This window comes from Octodon degus, unplaced genomic scaffold (assembly GCF_000260255.1).
Source record: "Octodon degus isolate 3935 unplaced genomic scaffold, OctDeg1.0 scaffold00033, whole genome shotgun sequence".
NCBI classification, from domain to species: Eukaryota; Metazoa; Chordata; class Mammalia; order Rodentia; family Octodontidae; genus Octodon; species Octodon degus.
Genome location: NW_004524609.1, coordinates 3,553,101 through 3,572,433, shown reverse-complemented (window position 1 = coordinate 3,572,433; position 19,333 = coordinate 3,553,101). Strand labels below are relative to the sequence as shown.

Sequence of the window (19,333 nt, the reverse complement as noted above, 5' to 3'; positions counted from 1 at the left end):
GTGAGGTGATAATAGGATCACGGGGGGACAAGAGCTTAGCAGCATCGAACTGCCCAGCAAGGGGCAGCTGCCAACCACAGCAGCCAGCTGTACCAGTGCCCACTGCCAGCGTCTACCACTGGGCCCGCGGTCCTGCAAGAGCATCTTTCATCCTGGGGAGGAGAGAAGGAGGGCACGACCCAGACCTGACACCATTTGGATCTGGGGGAGACAGTCTGAGGGTATTTTCTTTTCTTTTTTCTATTTTTTTTGGCAGGCTCAGCCTGCCCGGAGGGCGGGGCTGGCAAGGCATGTGGTGCCGGGGATCAAACCGCTGTCTCCTGAGCCTGCCTAAGCTTCCCTAAGCAGGCGCTTTAGACCGCTGAGCTATTTCCCCAGCCCCATCTGAGGGTATTTTCTTCTGATCTGATTTCCCTGGGGTGAGGGTGCTTCAGAAAAGGGCTGCAGGAACTGGGTGTGGAGGCTTATGCCTGTAATCCTAGTACGCAGGAGGCTCAGGCAGGAGGATAGCTGCAAGTTCGAGACCAGCCTGGGGGCTGCGAAAGTGAGCGTAAGGCCAGGCTGAACTGCATAGCGAGGCCCTGTCTCAAAAAACAAAAAAGAAAAGAGAAGGGCTGCAAAGCCCATCCTGCAGGGCCAGGGAGATGGCTCAGTAGAATAAGTGTTTTCCTGGCAAGTACAAGGGCCCAAGTTCAATCCCTGGTTCTGAAAAAAAAAAAAGAAAATCAAAGCCCATCCTGTATCCTGAGGTCAGCAGAGACTGGCAGGGCCACTTCAGAGCTAAAGCAGGACTGTGGGACACTCTGGTGCACCTCTTAGTAAGATGTACTTCTGGAATCCTGTTTTATGTGAGCAGGTGCCTAAGTGTGTGTGTGTGTGTGTGTGTGTGTGTGTGTGTGTTTACTGGGGACTGAACCTAGGGCTTTTGTACTGCACTGCATTCCCAGCCCTTTTAAAATTTTTTGTTTTAGGCCAGGGAGATGGCTCAGTGGAATAAGCGCTTCCCTGGCAAGCGCAAGGGCCTGAGTTCAATCCCTGGTTCCGCCAAAATAAATACATAAAATTTTTTATTTTGAGTCAGGGCCTCAAAAAGTCCTTAAGCCATCCAGTCTGGACTCAAAGCTGTGATCCTCCTGCATCAGCCTCCCAGAGCTTCGGGACTGTGTGAGAGTGCCGCCATGCTTGGCTCGTTCATCTTATTTGAGGTCTGCAGATTCTTGTTCGGTTGAATTTTGGAGACAAATTTCCAAAGAAGAATGAGGAGAAGACCTCTTACAGCAGTTTCTGGGCAGGACTGATGGAGGGAGAGAAGGTGGGACATTCCCAAATGAGACAGTGAGGAAGGGCGGGGTGGGTACAGGGCGGCAGCTCTGTGGCCAAGGAGGACCTGTCCCAGCACGGCAAGATGGGCTCGGAGTTTCTGGAGAGGACATCTGTGGACACATGCTGCGGGGAGTGTTGTAGCTCAAAAATCAGATGACAATGAGGCAAGTCCAAAAGTTAAAAGAAGTGCTTTATTTTAGCTGGAACCCAGCGGCAACACCCGGCACAAAGTGCCTAAGTGCGCCCAGAGCATTGACAAGGGTCAGTATTTAAGCTTGAAAAGCGCAAAAACAGGGAAGGGGTGGAGAGGAATAGTTCACTGAGATAAGGTTTGGGGGACAGATATCATAAGACTTGAGTCACAGGGGTGAGGAATTGGGAGGGGTCGGTGCATACAGAACAGGAACTCGGCGAGGTTAGAAGGGCAACAAAATGGGGTCAGTTTTGCCAGGGTATAACAGGGAGCACAGCCCCTGTAGAGTCTCCGTCACGGGGCTTGAGTTCCTTAGAAAGATCCAGGCCAACAGCCCCAGGCCTGGGTGGGACGAATCGCCCTCTTCATCTCCTCCAGCAGCTGGGCAATGACTCACAGAGTGGGCAAGATTGTGCCCGCACGTGAGCGGGCCATTGTGGTGGGGGATGGCAAGTAGATGAGGGTGGATTGGCATCGATAACAACCAAACCGGAAGGAAACTCTTTAACAAGCTGTTGACCTGCGTGCCCCACTGCGCCCTCACCCCACAGCTCCCAGCCCCAAGCCACAGGTAGCCTGAGCGCAGCCCGGCCAGCGCCTGCCAGACTCACCCTGCAACCAAAGCCTTTCAGGGGCTTGGCCTGAGGGCTCTGGTCCGCCCTTTAAAGAGGACAGATAGGCGAGGACCCCGTTGGCCCAGGGGACCACCGTGCTAGAGGAGGACAGCCATGCCCTGCCAGTTGCCTCAAAGGGCTGGAGGAAAGCCATGTTTGTAGCAGCAGGCACGAGGGTTTGACATGAGCAAGAGCTGCATTCAAATCCTGGCTCTGCCATTTGTTAGGGGAGATAGCGCAAGTGAAGCACTTGGAACAGGCCTGAGCACGCCGTGAACAGAAAGTGACTGTGTCCCCAATCACTTTCCATGAGGAAATGTTTCTTTCAACTTCTGCTTTGTGGATCTGTGCATGCCACAAGCATGGGTGAACGTATGACTTGGGGGCCAGAGCCCTCCTCTCCAAGGAGGCTTTCCCAAGCTGGTTGGAGCTGAGAGTCCTGCATTTGGAGATACATTCCACTGATCCAAGGCTGAGACTTGAGCACTAACCTGGGGCCTTGCACCCCAGGAGAAACACTCCCATGGTCCATAGATGAGCCGCGAGGCGGTTAGCTGGAAGGGCACGGTACACAAAACATACACCCAGCCCACTTGGAGGTTTTTGTTTCATGGAGTCCTGAGCCAACCAAAACCACTCTGGGTAGAGGGAAAGGGCCAGACTGAGGGAAGGTGGTGGAAGCTTGGGGGAAAGATGCCCAGTATTCTTAGAGAAACCTTAGGGACTAGCGAGGAACAGGGTGATTGCGAGGGAGGCGCTGCCCACATATCCCAAACCGGAAACCATACTGGCCGACAGTAAATGTGAAATAAATGTGGCCGCCAATACCATTGTTCCCCTGGATAAGACAAATGACCCTGCCAGCTGAGAAGTGGAGGTGGTCCTGGCTGCCCCTGGAGCTGCAGTGAGCACCAGCCGCCCCCGCCCTGCCCCGGAGCGTGGCCCTGACCTCGCTGCGTTCCAGAATTCCTGTGGCCTGGAGTGTCCAGGGAGCTCTACTTCATGCTCCCTGCTCCAGGTCACCCTCCAAGGCCCCTTGGAACAGATTTTTCTGCAGCAAGGGCTAGGCCAGGAGAGGAAAGCCACCGGGGCTGACATCCTCCAGGCTATGGCCTGCCAAGCCTGAGGCTACCTCCCTCTCCTTCCTCTCCAAGTCCTAGGTGCTGGCAGGGAAGTACCAGCTACCCCTTCCCATCGCTGCCCAGCCTGGTGCAACTAAGAAAAAGCCATGACTTGAGGCTTGCAGCTAGCAGGACGCGGAGACCAGAGATCGTGTTTCACCCCTGGAGCTGGGACACAGTGGGAGCTCAGGAATTTGGGAAAGAGTCCACCTGGATGCCCAGCGCCAGCTTTGGCAGAGGCGGAAGTTCGGCCTCCCAGGAAGGGAGACTAAGCTAAGCCCCCAGGATACGCGAAGCCTAAAGCTTGTAGGTGCAGGGTGTCTTCACGGGCCGCATACAGCTCTGGATCATTTTGCTCCCAAAGAAACAGCCAGACGCTGGTGGGTGACCAGCAGCTTTGCTGGAGATGAAGAGCTTGCCTGGTTGGCAAGAAAGGCAGTGGCTGGGTCCCGAGCGAGGCTGGCAAGCTCCCTGTCTGCGGGATGCATCCCAGCCCTAAGGACATAGGCCGGGAGGGTCGGGTCCTAGGAGAGTGCGTTCCCGCTGCACTTGCCTCCTGGGCTGGCGAGGACGTGGCTGCACCTGCTCAGGGAATTTCAGGCCAACGTAGTGCAGCTGGATGAGTTTCTGGATGTTTGAAGAGGCCTGTCTAAGAGCATAGGTCTTGCATGAGAGAAGTTTTCTAGAAATGTACGGAGGTGGGCTTCTCCAGAGCGTCACCTGGCCAACCAGTTGGGGCTCTTTGGATCGCGGACTCCCTGTGGAGGGAGGGTGAACCTGAAGTGAGGTAAATCAAGATCCAATAAGGCTCCGAAAAGACTGGGGGTCTAGGGGTGCAAAAGAGAAAGAGAACTTAGGCAGAGGTGAGGGGTGAGTCCTCCGCTTGGCCTTCTAGTGACTTCGTGTCTTGCAGCTTTGCCATAGTCATTGTGGGTTCTAAGAGGGTTTCATTTCTTGCCAGCTTTGATTTTGCGTGTAGACAACCATGGCACCTGTGAGCCAAGCTCTATTTCTTCTTCCCCAATCATATTATCTTCGGTTGCTTTTTCTTGTCTTATTGCATTAGCTGGGACTTACAGTGCAGTGTTGAAAGACGATGCGGGGGGAGCCCTGCCTTGTTCCTGATGTTACCGGGAGAGCTTCTAGCTGTGTGTGTCCGTAAATCTTCTCTAGCAACTGGTAGGAGTTTCCTTGGATTGCTAGTTTGCTGAATGCCTTTATCATAAGTATTAGATTGTTTTCAAACGCATTGTCCGCATCTATTCATCGATCATGTGATATTCCATCTTTAGCCTGTTGACATGATGGATTACACTGGCTGACTTCCAAACGTTGGGCCTGCTTTGCATACCTGACGTGAATCCCACTTGGCCATGGTGTACGCTTCTTTTAATACATTGTTGGGTTTAATTTGCTCTATATGTGAACTGCAAAGAAAAAACCTCAGCTACACAGTTTACATGTTGGGGAAGAGCTAATCAAAGACAGAGCTGAGGGGAAACTCCACACTGTGGTTGGGCTGCAGAAGCAGTGTCATCTTGGGATGAACGGACACACTAGCTACCCAGGCCCAGGAGAAAAGGCCTCTGTGGTTAGACTCTATCTGGGGTTGGGTGTTCTGATCTGGCTGCCCCACAGGGAGAGGCAACGCCGGCTGGCCTTGCTCCAGGAAGAGCTGCCTCGCCCTCCAGTGTCCTCGTCCTCGGCGCTGTGCCCGCAGACAGCTGGTCTCAGCCTGGTTGGCTACTCCTGACCCTTCCTCCCCAGCCTCCATTCCTGTCTGCACACAATCTCCAGGTCCCCAGGACTGCCTGATTGTACCCACCACTTCCGCCCGAACTTCCGCCTGGAGGGAAGTTCCGATGGGACTTTTCACTTGCTAGATCGGCTCCAGCCCTGGCTCCTGGGGAGCTGGGTTTTAGTCTTGGCTCAGCCTCTCATTTGTCACTCTCTAAAATTATCTTATTTGCTTCCCTATTTACTCTTTGCCTCCTCCCTCTGGAATCCAAGCTCAGTACGGACAGGAACTTTACCGCCACTGCAGTCAACCCTGGCACCCAGACCGGAGCCCAGCACCTAGTAGCTGCCCAGAAAATGTTTGTTGAATGAATAAAAATGCAGTCTATTTCTCCCTGGCTTTCAATTCTTCATAGTGAAATAAGGGAGTTGGACTCATCGCTCTTGCAGGTCCTTGCAGTTCCAACATTCTCAAAGACACCAGGAAGAAGTCACCTAGCACCCCCAGGCTCTTAACTGCTGCATCTCAGGGACCATGGGGGGCAGAGACGGGGGCGGGAGAGTTGGGGCTTTCATCTCGGCCCCATTCATTCCTCACTGTGGCCCAAGGAGCCGCACGGGGGCCTGCCAGCACATTGCCTGCCTTGCGTTAGACTGTGGTAAATGCTTTATCCCCTCCAAGCAAGAAGTCCTGGGCAAGTCTCCCAGGTGTCCTATACCATCGCTAGTATGCACTGAAAACAACACAGCTTGTTTGATCTATCATAGACATGTGCAAAGGGTGGGCAGAGGGAACTCTCAGTGGCAGCCTCGCTGAGCTCCAACCTCTGTGAGGGCTCTCTAAGGCTGCAAGATGAATTCAGCCCGCCCAGGCCAGGCGCCAAGCATTGGACCCATTGCCATCCCACCTCCCCATCCTCCAGGCAGCTTCTGGACTTGACATGAGTCCCCCTTGTCTTGCTTCTGCCTTTGGTCTATCTGTTTCCTCTGCCTGGGGTGTCCTTGTGGCTCCCATGTGCCTAACTTACTCATCCTCTGAGACTCACTGGAAAAACCCCATGTTCCCTCCTCTCTTTGGAAGGAAGCAGCCAGGGAACTGAACTTCTCTAGCACTGCCAGCTTCCTTCTTGAGGGCAGGCATTGCTTGTTCACACAGCGTAGACACGTGTGCCCACATCCACTTTTCCCAGGGCGGCCAACCCTCTGTGGGCAGGACCCCCAGCTGTGCATCTTTGTGCCCTGGGCATAGCTGATCAACTTCTGGCATGCAAATTGGATGGACAGATGGATGGATGGATGGGTAGATAGGTGGGTGGATGGATGGGTGGATGGGTGGATGGGTGGGTGGAATGGATTAACGAATGAGACAAGAATCCATGGGATCCCTGGAAAGGTCTATATCCATGGCCTCGTCCTTTTGTTTAGTTATTCAATAAACACTGACTGCCTGTTGCATGCCCAGTGCTGATAGTACATGGGGCCTGGACTGATATCCCTGCTGCTCTGTTGGCATTTCAGTCTAGTGGGAGAGAAAAATACACTGGGCAAATAAGTAATTATAAATTATGATAAATGATGTCAAGGAAAATACCAGGGATGTGGCAAAGAGAAAAAGAGGAAGAAAATCCCTTGGAATGGAGGACAGCTGGGCTTAGACCTGGGGGATAAGAAGGAACAACCATGTAGAGGGAAGGGGTAAAAACTCCAGGAACAGACAGCAAGGGGCTGAGCAAAGACCCAAAGGCAGGAACAAGCCCAGGGACTAGGAGCCGGAGGAGGCCATTAGGACTGAAGCAGAGGAAGGAGGAAATCAGGAGAATGGAGAGGTGGGCGGGAGCTGGCTCTGGAGGATCCCCACAGGGTGTTTAAGTTGTATGGCAGGAAGTCACTAGGGAATTTGAAGAGGAAAACCAACGTGATTTGGTTTCTGTTTTGGAAAGCTCAACGGCTGCTTCATGGAACTGACTTGGAGGGGAAGTGGTGAAAGCAGGCAGTGGGGAAAAGGCTACTCCAAGAGATGATTGTGGTCTGGGCGGGGGGTGGGGTGGGAAAAAGTGGGCTTCAAGTGCCTTTTGGAGATGCTGTTGGTACAGCTGTGGGCTGATGATGACAAGGAAATGAAAATTCGGGGAAACACATCGGGGTTTTACTTAAGCAGCTGGAAGAGGGTGGTGCCGTTTTCTGGCTTGAGAAAGACAGTAGGTGAAACATGGAAGGACACAAGCGTTTTGTCCCACCGGGGCATGCTGGCAGATGGCTGTAACCCCACCACTTGGGAGGCTGAGACAGGATACCTGCGAGTTGGAGACCAGGCTGGGCTAAGTAGTGAGTTCATGGTGAACTGCAGTGAATCAACAAAACCCCATTTCATTCCAGTTGGGACGCCTCTTATAGTCCCCACCCAGCCTTCCAGGATGCTCTGGGCCATATCAGTGTGCAGTTCAGAGGAGACTTTTTCTTGTTTTTATGGCTGTATTTACAGTCACAGACATGATATCACCCTGTGAAAACTGAACCCTGAAAAATTTTAAGAATTTGGTAGAAGACAGGACAGGAAAGGAACCTGATAAGGAACAGGTAGGCAGGGAGGAGAAACCGTGAGTGTGATTCCGTGGAGACTGAGGGCATAGAATGTTCCAGAAGGGGGCTGCGGCCAACTAGGTTGAATGCTTCTGAGAGGGTGAAGGAAGTGAAGACAGAAACGTATGTGCTGGACTTGGCAGCAGGCAGGGTGTTAGTGACTGACAAAGTCTGTTGCAGTTGAGTGGGGTAAATGAAGCCAGGTTGGAATGGGTTGAGGAATGAATGAAAGGTAGGGAAGCAAACACAGCTGGTGCAGGCACTTTCCAAGAAGCTTTTCTATGATCAAGGACAGAAAAACAGGGCGGCAGATGAAGAGAGACGGGAGACGGGCAATGTTGTCTTGCTGTGGCTGCCGTCGTCTTTAATACAGGAGACACCAAGCCTTGGTCATCAATGAGCGGTGGAGAGGAAAAATACCTGGGGAATGGCCTCTTGGGGAAGCAGCAGGGCTCAGGGTCCTGAGTGCCAGCGGAGGACTTGGACTTCGATTATGATTAGCGTGCGTGTGTGTGTGTGTGTGTGTGTGTGTGCGCACGCAGGCACACACTGGGCTCAGCCCCCTGGGGACGGGGCTGGCATGGCATGTGGTGCCAGGAATCAAACTGCGGCCCCTGCTCACTTGCCTAAGCTTGCCTAAGCAGGTGCTTTAGACCACTGAGCTATCTTGCTGGCCAATGATTATCTTTCTGTTCTGATAGAACAGAGGAGAAGAGGGGATGTGGTGGAGGTGGTTCTGTAGGCTTTACTGTACACAGTGGCCCCTACCTTCTCAATGAAGGAGGAAGCAAAGCCATCAGGTGGGAAGACATGAAGTGTGTGTTCTCAAAAAGGTGGAGAAAATGAGGCTGTCAAAGAACTGTGTTCATCGGGCTGGCAGGACTGAGGACAAAATCAGAGTCTGGAACTGCAGATTTAACGTGAACTCAGCCCAGTACTGTCCTTGTCCAGCAACGTCCAGCCAGGCAGGGGCGACCCGAAAGACCCAGCCAGGAGATGCCAGCCCAGGTACCTGAGCAGAGCAGGTGAAGGTGCATGTGAGCAGCTCTGGCCATAGGCAAGTGAGAAGATGGAGAGGCTGGGAGGGACGGGCGAGTGGAAACTGACCAGACCTAACGCCATGAGCAGTGTGACAGGGAGAGAGGGCCACGTGCAGGGGCATTTGTGAGTAGAAATTAGATGCTGGGACCTGCCGGATCTTGGGTCGTGTAACTGAGGCTGGGTAAGGTGGGAAATGAAGCCAGAAGCAGTCTGATGTGGGAAGAGAGGGCAGGGCTGAAGGAGGTGACGGGCAGATGAAGCTGGAGATACGGCCCAGGCCCTGCTGGGAAGGCAGATGGGAGAGGCGAGAACACTGCGGTGTTCCCAGCTGTGGTGCCTGGGAAAGTCGTGATTTCTGGTAATTTAGGTTCACAAGCACTTAAAGGAGAGGCGGGCTGAGGTGGATCCACTCATTCCCTCTAATTCCCTCGTTCACATGTGCCTCTGATAACCCTACCTAGCAAGCGCTCGCTGGGTGTGCTAGTGACCCAGCCAGGGTGCAAGGAGGGATTCCTGGAGAAGGTGGTTCTTGTGTTGACTAAGTCTGGAAGGAGGAATTGGAACTCTTTAGGAGGGAAGGAACAGGGGTTTCCAGGAAGGGAGCAGTGTACCGGCAAATGGGTGGGGGTGGGAAAGCACCAGGCCTGTGCAACAGGAGAGAACAGGGCCTGGTGGACCATGGGGAGGGATGGAGCTGGGGGAGAGATCCACCATAGAGGAACCTCCGGGAAAGCTTTGGGCTTAGTGTTGAGGCACCCAAGGATTGAAGCAAGGTGTGGGGGCCAGGAGATGTGTCCATGCACGTAAGTGTGACTGAGTGTGTGTGTGTGACAAGATCAGATTTATGATTCTAGAAATGCAGGTGGTGGAGGATTGAATGAATCTGGAGAGAGGATATTTGAACAGAGCGGGCAGGGCATGTGTGGGACACTTTGGCCCTGGAGCAGTGAGAGGGTGGCGAGGCTGGGCACGTCTGAGGGTGTGGGAGCTGGGCATACCCAGTGCCAAGGTGGTTTTGCCAGCCACCAATCTGAAGTGGGCTGCAACTTTCCCTGCCAGGGAAGATCTTTTCCTCTTCTCATAATAAAACATCCAGACAGAAAGTGGCTCCAGGATGGGTGAAAGGGCAGGAGGAGCAGGTGGTAGGAGGAAGCACAGATTTTGGAGGGAGGGATGTGTGCCGTACCAGAAAGCATCTTCCTGTGGTGGGGAAGGGAAAGCCCAGAGCGTGACTGCCAAGTGGGGACTGCAGACAGGGTGGACCCCTCCCAGGCCATCTGGTAGGCCAGTGTCTTCACATGGTGACAAGCAATGGGAGCATGCAAGGGGTGGGTGGTGCGTGGCAGGGTTGTGAGGGCCTAGGTGAGGGGTCGGCATGCACAACGTGTGTGTGCACACGCACATGCGTGCTCATGTATATACGTGGGCACTCGCAACCCTGCGTACGATGGCATCAGCGAGCAGCTGGGGCACTGAGGGCAGGGTGGACAGGAATGAGCAGAGTCATTCCTTGGAAACACAACTCCTTGGAGGCTGGCAGAGAGCAGCTGGGAGCCAGGCATGGGCGTGGCCAGCTCTGCCCAATGGCCTTCTCCCCATGTGTCAGCAAGGCCTGAGGGGTGCGCCTGCTGGCCAGGGTAGGGACGTGGCCCACAGAGCCTGGGCCAGCCTGCTGTGACAGAGCTGCAGTCAATGCAGTTTGGGGGGCTTCTGAGGGTCTGTCTGAGTCCCCTTGTCAGAGGAGGTGTCTCTGGGCTTCATGCCTGTGGCTCTATGTGCCTGGACTGTGGTGGTTCCCCTGTGCCTGGTGCTAATGTGGCCATCCTTCAGAGCCGTTTTCAATAAGTGACCCAGCGTGGCCCTTCCGTAGGGAATAGGCTCAGGGGCTGGGCAGAAGGGGCCCGGGCCAGGGAGGAATCGGAGCTGTTCCGGGAGGTGCCATAGAGCACTCACAGGCCTCAACGTCTTCTGGGGAGGGACTCTTTCCCCAGCCTGTTCTCTGGGGCCTGCCAGCTTAGCCCAGGCCCCGGGAGCTCTCGTCTATTCCTGGAGCAGTTACTCCTTTCCTTGTTCCTGTGACTTTCTGTGCCTCGTCCTCCTCCGTGTCAGCATCTGCAGCTCTTGTGACATGGTCCCTTGGCTGCACCCTGTCTTCCTGCTACAGCCCCCAGCTCACGCAAATCTTCTCAGGGGCACTGGCTCTCAGGGCTGCAGGAAGAGCTGTTGAAGCCCTCTGCAAACCCCGAGACCCTCCTTCTCCCCTCTCAGAGTCCAACTCCAAGTACCTCAAAGACCAAGAAGGGAGCTCCACATCCCCACATTCCCCTTTTCTCTCCAGCCTGGTCAAGGATTGCAAATACAGGCCCCTGGTAGACATTATTAATCAATCACCACCATCTTCTTGCTGGAGTCTGGCTGAGCCCCAGCATTCTCCACCCACATCTCCAGGTGGCTTGTACCACCAGATTCACATGGGTCCAAGACGAAATCCATTTGCCACTAGGCTGATCCTGCAGAGCCTTTTGTCCTGGCCCCATGTGGAGATCACAGGGACACCATCAGCCTTGGTTCTCTCTCTGTCCTTCTAGGCTGAAGCCATGCAGTTCCTGGAGCTTGGGTCCAGGTGTTGAGGGCTCCAGGGCATTGGCCCCAAGTCTCTGAGGCCAGGGAAGATCCTCTTGGTTTGCTCAGTCTTGAAGGCAGCCCAGCCGCCTCCTGCTGGGCAGAGCGCAGGCAGTGCAGAGCCTGGAGGGGTGCTCTGTGCTGGGCGCCTGTGCAGCAGTCCCAGCATCTGGACCTGGCAGGCACAGCTCCCCGTCCTAACAGGGCCTGCACTCCCACCTCCCTGGCCCTGCCTCAGGGCAGGCAGGAGGGGAGGAGCAGAGCACAGGCTCCCGCCACCCAGCACCCTGCACCTGCACACTGCAGCTGGCTGACCGCCCGCCACTCGCCTGGCTTCTGAGCCCAGGATGCAAGGATGGCCAGCTCATCTGTGCCCGCCCTCCCCCTGGGCCCCCAAAGCCTGCGCCCCTTCACTCGGGAGTCCCTGGCAGCCATAGAGCAGCGGGCAGTGGAGGAGGAGGCCCGGCTGCTGCGGAATAAGCAGATGGAGATAGATGAGCCTGAACGGAAGCCCCGCAGTGACCTGGAAGCCGGCAAGAACTTGCCCCTCATCTACGGGGACCCCCCACCAGAAGTCATCGGCATTCCCCTGGAGGACATCGACCCCTACTACAGTGACAAGAAGGTCTGGGCCCGGGAGGGCTCCGTCTGGCTGTCTGCCCACTGTCCCTCATGTGTCCTCTGTCTCACTGGCTCTCTCCCTCTCTCAGACCTTCATTGTGCTCAACAAGGGCAAGGCCATCTTCCGCTTCTCGGCCACCCCAGCCCTCTACATGCTGAGCCCGTTCAGCATGGTCAGGCGGGGTGCCATCAAGGTGCTCATCCACGCATATCCTGCACAGGAAGGGAGTGGGGGTGAGGGGCGGGCAGGAGGGGGTGCTCCAGCCGGGGGCCTCTGCCGGCTCCTCTTCCAGCCTCTGCTGTACGCTCCTTGACCCACCTGCACGCTGTTCAGCATGTTCATCATGATCACCATCTTGACCAACTGTGTGTTCATGACCATGAGTGACCCGCCTCCCTGGTCCAAGAATGTGGAGTAAGTCTGCACCCCCGGGCCCCCGACACAGCCCGTCCTGGTTGTTGGCCCTTCTGAGGGGCTTAGTGACCCTGCTCTTGGCTCCCAGGGGAAGACACTGCACTGTCACTGTGCCCTTATCACCTCTTAAATATTGGTCAGGAGGCATAAATCATCACTCCCAGCGTGTCCACCCCAGGGGCACATTTCATCTCTGTGGCTCTGCTGGGTGACATGCCTGGCCCTGGCTGGCCTCTCCCGCCAGGTACACCTTCACGGGGATCTACACCTTCGAGTCCCTCATCAAGATGCTGGCCCGAGGCTTCTGCATCGATGACTTCACATTCCTCCGGGATCCCTGGAACTGGCTGGATTTCAGCGTCATTCTAATGGCGTGAGCAGGGGCCCAAGGGCACCTTCAGGCTGGGTGGCCAGGGAGAGGAGGCCAAGCTCCAGAGGGCTGTGGAGCCTCTCTGAGAGGTCACTGTGCAGAGTGAGCTGCACCGTGCTCAGAGCAGCCCTCCCCATGGCCTGGCTGGGAGGCCCTGCTCCTTTCTCCTCCCTCCAGCACGTCCCTACACACACACAGACCTCCGGCTCTTGCTCGCTGGTGAGCTGGGCTGCCCATGCCACTCTCAGTCCCCAGCAGCAGCCCCCTGGCACTGCTCTTTCCAATTCTTGGGCCCCATAGGACCCTTAGGGGTGTCTGACCTGCCCCGGACCCCCTGTGGTAACCCCAACCACAAGGATTCATCAGTCTTTGTCCTGGGTCTGCCCCACCACCCACCCCAGCTCTGACACAGCCCCCACCTCAACCCCCTTGTCTCACCCCCCAGGTATGTGACAGAGTTTGTAGACTTGGGCAACATCTCAGCCCTGAGGACCTTCCGGGTACTTCGGGCCCTGAAAACCATCACGGTCATCCCAGGTACCGAGGGAGGGGAAGCTAGGCCTGATACTACACCCAGGCCTAAAATCTGACGCTAAGTTCTGGGAGCCTGACCCAGGCTCCCAGCACTCCCAAGCTGTGTTTGTGTAGGACACACACCCCAGCCTGGACACAGAGGGAGCCACATGGCCAGAGAGCAGAAGGGGCTTCCTTCCAAGGCTGGACATCCGAGGGGCAGGCTAGCACAGTGGGTAGGAGCGCAGAGCTTGGCGCCAGCCGGCCTGGGCTCAGTTTTCTCCATGACTTCCCATCATTGGCTTCGGGTGTCTGGCTTAACCTGTTTATGCCTCAGTTTCCTTGTCCATAAGAACAAGGAAATGACTTATGAGTGCCGCTCATTGGGTTGTTGTGGGGAGTAGATGCCTCGACACCTAGGAGTGCGCAGAGCAGGCCCTCGCCCGTGCGCTGTCGCGTGTGCCCCGAAGGGAGGGCAGAACAGCCCCCAAGTAATGAGAGCAGCAAGAAGCACAACAAATAAAAAGTTAAAAACAAAAACAGCTCAATGTACAGAGGACCAGTTCATTGAGCCCCTCTAAGAGCGTACAGGAGCTGGGGGTTTCAGTCTGAGGTGGGCACCTGGCTAGCAGGAGGGAGGCCCTGGGTTCCCTCCCCAGCACCATCAACAAACAAACAAACAAACTCAACAACAACAAAACACCATGCAGAAGAACGAGATATAACACAACGAGGAGAGCAATAGGGAGCAGGCTCCCTAAAAGCGCCACAGCTCTTCCTAGGCCGGCACCCTCTCCTGGGCCACAGGAAGGCGTGGCGAGAGCGGGCAAGTGAGGAGGCGCGTGCCTGCCTCGCTCCACACTGGCTGCCAGTGCAGGCGCCGCCCCTTCCTCTGGGCCAAGCTCCAGCATCCTCTGGGCTCAGGAAGGTCCTCAAAGGTGGCTGCTGAGCATTTGGTTTCCATATCAGGGTAAGAAAAAGAGAGAAAGGCCAAGACACAATGACCAGCCCCAAGGAAGGCGCGCTTATGATTCTTCCATAGATGAGAACCTGCTCCGGAAGCCCTCCCCCACCCCATAGAATGGTTATGATCTGTGTGTCCAAAGAGATAGAGTGCAAGGATGTTTTGCAGTCAGTCTACAGCTTATCAAAATAAACCCTGCAGGTCCCTGGGAATTCATAGTCACAGTAAGGGAACCAGTGCTGTTGCAAAGACCTTAAGAAAATATAGCACTGAAGTTTTTGTTTGCCTCTGCAGGACTACAGTAGAACTGCCTGTGTAATGGTATTCTAAGAGCAGACTGTGGGGCTTAGCCTCTCCCAAACATGGGCAGGCCTCTTGGCTAAGGACCCACGCCGGGAGATAAGAGGTCCGTAGATCACTCCTAGAAGCGCTAACCTACAAGCATCTGTAGGCTCTCTGTGGGTCCCCGCATTGTTGTGTAGGTCAGGCGTAGCCCACTGAGCTCCAGGTTCATGCCCTTAGTGGCTGAGAGTCCAGGGCAATGCCAAGGCTGCACGCTGCAGACCTCTCAGGCAAGGGCGGAGTTCCTTCCGGAAGACTTAGGGCAGCGGTGCTGCTTGGCAGCCGAACCTTGGGGACGAAGCGCATGAAGGCCGGGGCAGAGGCTGTGGAGCCCACCCCTGCCAATGCTCTCACCATCATCCACGTCAGGGCTGAAGACGATCGTGGGGGCGCTGATCCAGTCGGTGAAGAAGCTGTCAGACGTGATGATCCTCACCGTCTTCTGCCTGAGCGTCTTTGCCCTGGTGGGGCTGCAGCTCTTCATGGGAAACCTGCGGCAGAAGTGCGTCCGCTGGCCCCCTCCCTTCAATGACACCAATGCCACGTGGTCTGGCAATGACACATGGTACAGCGGTGACACTTGGGACGGCAATGACACTTGGGACAGCAATGACACATGGTACAGCAACGACACGTGGAACAGCTACCAGAGCTGGGCCAGCAACTACACCTTTGACTGGGATGCCTACATCAACGATGAAGGTAAGAACAGAGGTGGGCAGGTAGGGGCGGGCCCACCCGCCCACCCCAGCTCTCGGCAGCCCCGCCTCCACTTCTAATGAGATGTAGGAATCAGGCAGGGTCAAGTAGAGTTCGCTCACCAGCCCACATGTAACCTCTGGCTAGTCACTCCGTCTCCCCGCCCTCAGAATGCTGGCCTATAGAACTGAGAGGACAGTGCCTTCCTCAAAGGGTTAGTGCGGGGTGGAGCATGCCCATAGTCCCAGCTACTCAGGAGGCTGCAGTGGGAGGGTGGTAAGTCCAAGGCCAGCCTGTGCAATGCAACCAGACTCCTGCCTGGAGGTTACAGAAGAAAGAGGTTACTGTGGTAACAAAGGGCAAACTGCTCTCAAAATCGTAAGACTATCATGATACAAAGCGACAGTCTACAGTCTCTCTTCCCTGACTGGTCGCCTAGTTCTCCTTGGCCAAGCTCTGCTCTAACCCTGGCAAGGCCATTACTGGGCACCCACACACCCTGTGTGCCTACCCTTGTTTTGTGAGGATCTGTTCATGCAGGGTCTTCTTGGGACTTGAAACAGTTGCCGTTCTTCACCTAGCTCCTGATTCTGGTCAGGGCCTGGCGTAGCTCACGTAGCCCTGCACGTATCCGTACCTGTCCCTGGGCCCCTGCTGAGTCCTGACCTCATAACCATAGTAGGCACCAAGCTGATACTGCTGGGAGCTGAGAGCCCCTGGGCAGATAAAACCTTGGAACTTGGACTTGTCTCTAAGGAGTGGGAGGGACCCCTGGGAACACCCATCTGGTGTGTGTGGTGTGCGAAGACGTGTCCGCAGGTGTAAATGGGCACGGGTGCTCATGGTATCCACGTGGGGCACACCCCTTATTTGTGACCTCTGACTCCCAAAGGGAACTACTATTTCCTGGAGGGTTCCAATGACGCTTTGCTCTGTGGGAACAGCAGTGACGCTGGGTGAGTGAGGTGGGGTGGGGCGGGGAGGAGGCGCCCCAGGGTCCTAGGGTGGGAGCTGACTAGGGACTAGGGCCTGAGGAAACCCAGGCACCTGGATGGAAGATTTCCTGTTTGGGGGATGCAGACGGGGTGGAGGTATACTTTCCCCTGGAGATCCCCCATGTGTCCCTCAGTGGGAGTGCTCCTCCATGGCTAAAGCCAGCCCCCCACCCTATCCCCAGGCACTGTCCCGAGGGTTATGAGTGCATGAAGGCCGGGCGCAACCCCAACTACGGCTACACTAGCTACGACACCTTCAGCTGGGCCTTCCTGGCTCTCTTCCGCCTCATGACGCAGGACTACTGGGAGAACCTCTTCCAGCTGGTACAGCTGCCCTCTCTTGCCCTTCTACCCCGTCACCCTGCTTTGTCCCGAATCTCCTCAGGGCTTCCTAGAGCCTATTCAGGATGGCGAAGCCCCCAGCTGGGCCACCTCCTCCCCCAAACCCCATTGATATTCCCACCATTTCTTGAAGAACGCTGACACCCCCACCTGCCCTGAGCCAAGCCACTGCCTGTCTTCTTTCCCCATCTTGGCGGATGAGCTGAAGTCTGAGACAGGCACAGGCTGGACCCAGGAACCCCCCAGGCCTCCCAGAGACCAGCAGGGCTGCTTTGAGACTCAGCTTTGGAAAAAGAACACAAAAGCCTCCACTCTGCCCAAACACAATCACATTGGATCCTCCCTCTGTGTCCAAGCGTTCCACATTTATAGATTAAGCCAACTATGGGTTAAAAATATTTGAGAAGAAAATAATTGTGTCTGTACTGAGCATGCGCAGACTTTTCTGGGTCAGCATTTCCATACAATAGGTATTTGAATAGGACTTACATCAGATTGCATATTACAAGTAGTCTAGACAGACTGTAAAGTACAGGGAGGCTGTGCCTAGTGCAGACGTAAACACTGCATCATTTGATAAAAGGGACTTGAGTGTTTACAGATTTTGTTGTCCGAGGGGCTGTGGAACCCACCCCAGTAGATACCGAGGAATGCCTGTATTTGATGCCTCGTGTTTATGAGGCAGGTAGGCTGAGTGCCTTCTGCCCCTTCTGACATCCGTGGTGTTCCCAACAGCAGCAGGGACAGTGATAGCTACTATCTGCCAAGCCCTCACTAGGTACCAGGCTCTGAGACAAAGGGAGGATCCAAGCTGGCCCCAAGGCCAGTGTTTATTCCTAGATGGCAAGACGCCCACGGGGGTCCTTGGACTCTTTGGGCCGGGGATGCTGAGGACCACAGGAGTGCCGAGGTCTGCTGGGTACGTTTGAAAACTCCCCAGACTGTGCATTAGCTCGCTTCGGAAGCACTCAGCACCCAAGCTCTGTGAGGGCTCCTCCCCACTCACTCGCTGCGTGGCACGCGTGCAGAGGGTCAGTAGGTGCCATGGGGCCCCCTCCCTCCTCCTCTCTCCACGTGCAGACCCTTCGAGCAGCCGGCAAGACCTACATGATCTTCTTCGTGGTCATCATCTTCCTGGGCTCCTTCTATCTCATCAACCTGATCCTGGCCGTAGTGGCCATGGCATACGCCGAGCAGAATGAGGCCACCTTAGCTGAAGATCAGGAGAAAGAGGAGGAGTTTCAGCAGATGCTGGAGAAATTCAAGAAACAGCAGGAGCAGCTGGAGAAGGTGTGGCTGTGGGGGAGGGGCTAGGGCCCAGGTGCCCCCGCCCTGGGCCTGGGCTGCTCGGCCCCTGGTGCTGCTGGGCAGATTGTGGGAGGGGGAGCATACGGCATGAGGGGAAGAGAAGGCCCCTGGCAAGGCGCTTTGGTGGAAAGGAGCCATCCAGGCAGTGCGGTGAACCCTCGAGTGACAACGGGCCTGACATACGAACAACTCGAGCTATGAGTGCAATTTTACTTTTACAACCAAAGTCTTGAGTAGTGGCACTGAGGAATGACAGCTATTCATACTTGCAAGTGGTCTCAGATGCAGACTTAACCCTTAAAGAGTTCTGGAAGGAACATTCCAACAGCCTTTCTTGTACTCACACAACTGAGAGATCCCGGGCCAGTGTCTCTAAGCACTCGGAGGTCGGCCTGTGTGTGGAGAGGGAGCTCAGGCTGCGTAGAGCCTCAGCCTGAGCCTTCAGCGGACAACCTGAGCCACGGCCAGGCCTCAGGGACGAGCTGAGTTCGTAAGTCGAGGGTCCACTGTACAGGGTTTCTCCGCTTTGTGCCTCAGTTTCCTCCTCAGTAACAAGGAACCTGGAGTAATGAAGCCTGAAGGGTCCGCCAGCTCAGAGACCCGGGCCTTCGTGCTTCTTTCCAGGTCCTAGCTGAGACACTCGGGCCCCATGCAACTGCTGCGAATAGTTGCCCATTGTCTCAATGTCATGGCATGTACAGTCACCCAGGGCCCGCGGGCTGAGGTCCGCAGGGCTGAAGGCTCTCAGTCGCGTGGTCCCGACTGACCCCCGAGACCCTTCTCCACCTGCGCCGGCCAGGAAGGGGGCTGTCATCCTACAGGACTCGCTTGGCAAGGGGCTCTGGGAGTCCAGGCGTCTAGCCCTGGCTCAGCCGGACCTCACACCGATCACCCCGCAGGCCAAGGCCGCCCAGGCCCTGGAAGGTGGGGAGGCAGATGGAGACCTGGCTCTCAGCAAGGACTGCAACGGCAGCCTGGACGCATCCGGGGAGAAGGGGCCCCCGAGGCCGAGCTGCAGCGCCGACAGTGCCATCTCGGATGCGATGGAGGGTGAGTGCCTGGCCCGCATACCCTTCTCCTCGCTGGCCTGTCCCCCAGGCCATTCAGCCCCCCTAGAGGTCGAGGGCACCCGGCTGCACCCAGCTTCAGGAGGCCAGTAACTTAATATTGGCGTCGAAGAAATGAGCTGCGATAAATATAGTCATGTCCTAACCTGGCCCGGTTCTGACTACAATGCCAGGCGCTCAGGAACTGGGGGCTTCCGGGAGGGCCTTGGGGCTGCCAAGGCGATGGGGAAGGACAGACTAATAATACTAACCAGGAAGGCTGAAGTTTCCGGAAACTGGAGAGCCTGCCGCTCCTTCAGTGTTCTTTGGGTAAAAGTTGGAAGTCGGAAGTCCAGCTGCCTAGGTAGATCCACAAACTAGCCCCAAGTCCTGCGTCACCCCCAGGTCCCAGGAAGAGAATAAGGATACAGGAATGAAGGAAGGGTGGGTAGGAGATAGACAGGAAGAGGGGTGGATGTGCCACAAG

General features: G+C 55.7%; 1 protein-coding gene across 2 annotated transcripts in view; it reads left to right on the top strand.

Annotated features, from left to right (window-relative positions):
* Window positions 1-19,333, top strand: part of Scn4a (sodium voltage-gated channel alpha subunit 4) — a 45,665-nt gene that overhangs the window by 3,032 nt on the left and 23,300 nt on the right. The window contains exons 2-11 of one of the 2 annotated variants that reach the window (XM_023714160.1): window positions 11,198-11,856; window positions 11,942-12,060; window positions 12,178-12,267; window positions 12,512-12,640; window positions 13,083-13,174; window positions 14,826-15,158; window positions 16,048-16,111; window positions 16,333-16,474; window positions 17,573-17,782; window positions 18,700-18,850. In XM_023714160.1, the coding sequence (XP_023569928.1) occupies window positions 11,587-11,856; window positions 11,942-12,060; window positions 12,178-12,267; window positions 12,512-12,640; window positions 13,083-13,174; window positions 14,826-15,158; window positions 16,048-16,111; window positions 16,333-16,474; window positions 17,573-17,782; window positions 18,700-18,850 (1,600 nt within the window). In that variant the 5' untranslated portion in view covers window positions 11,198-11,586. Of the gene's footprint in view, window positions 1-11,197; window positions 11,857-11,941; window positions 12,061-12,177; window positions 12,268-12,511; window positions 12,641-13,082; window positions 13,175-14,825; window positions 15,159-16,047; window positions 16,112-16,332; window positions 16,475-17,572; window positions 17,783-18,699; window positions 18,851-19,333 lie in introns of those variants that run through there. The other variant, XM_004630027.2, reaches the window with a different exon arrangement.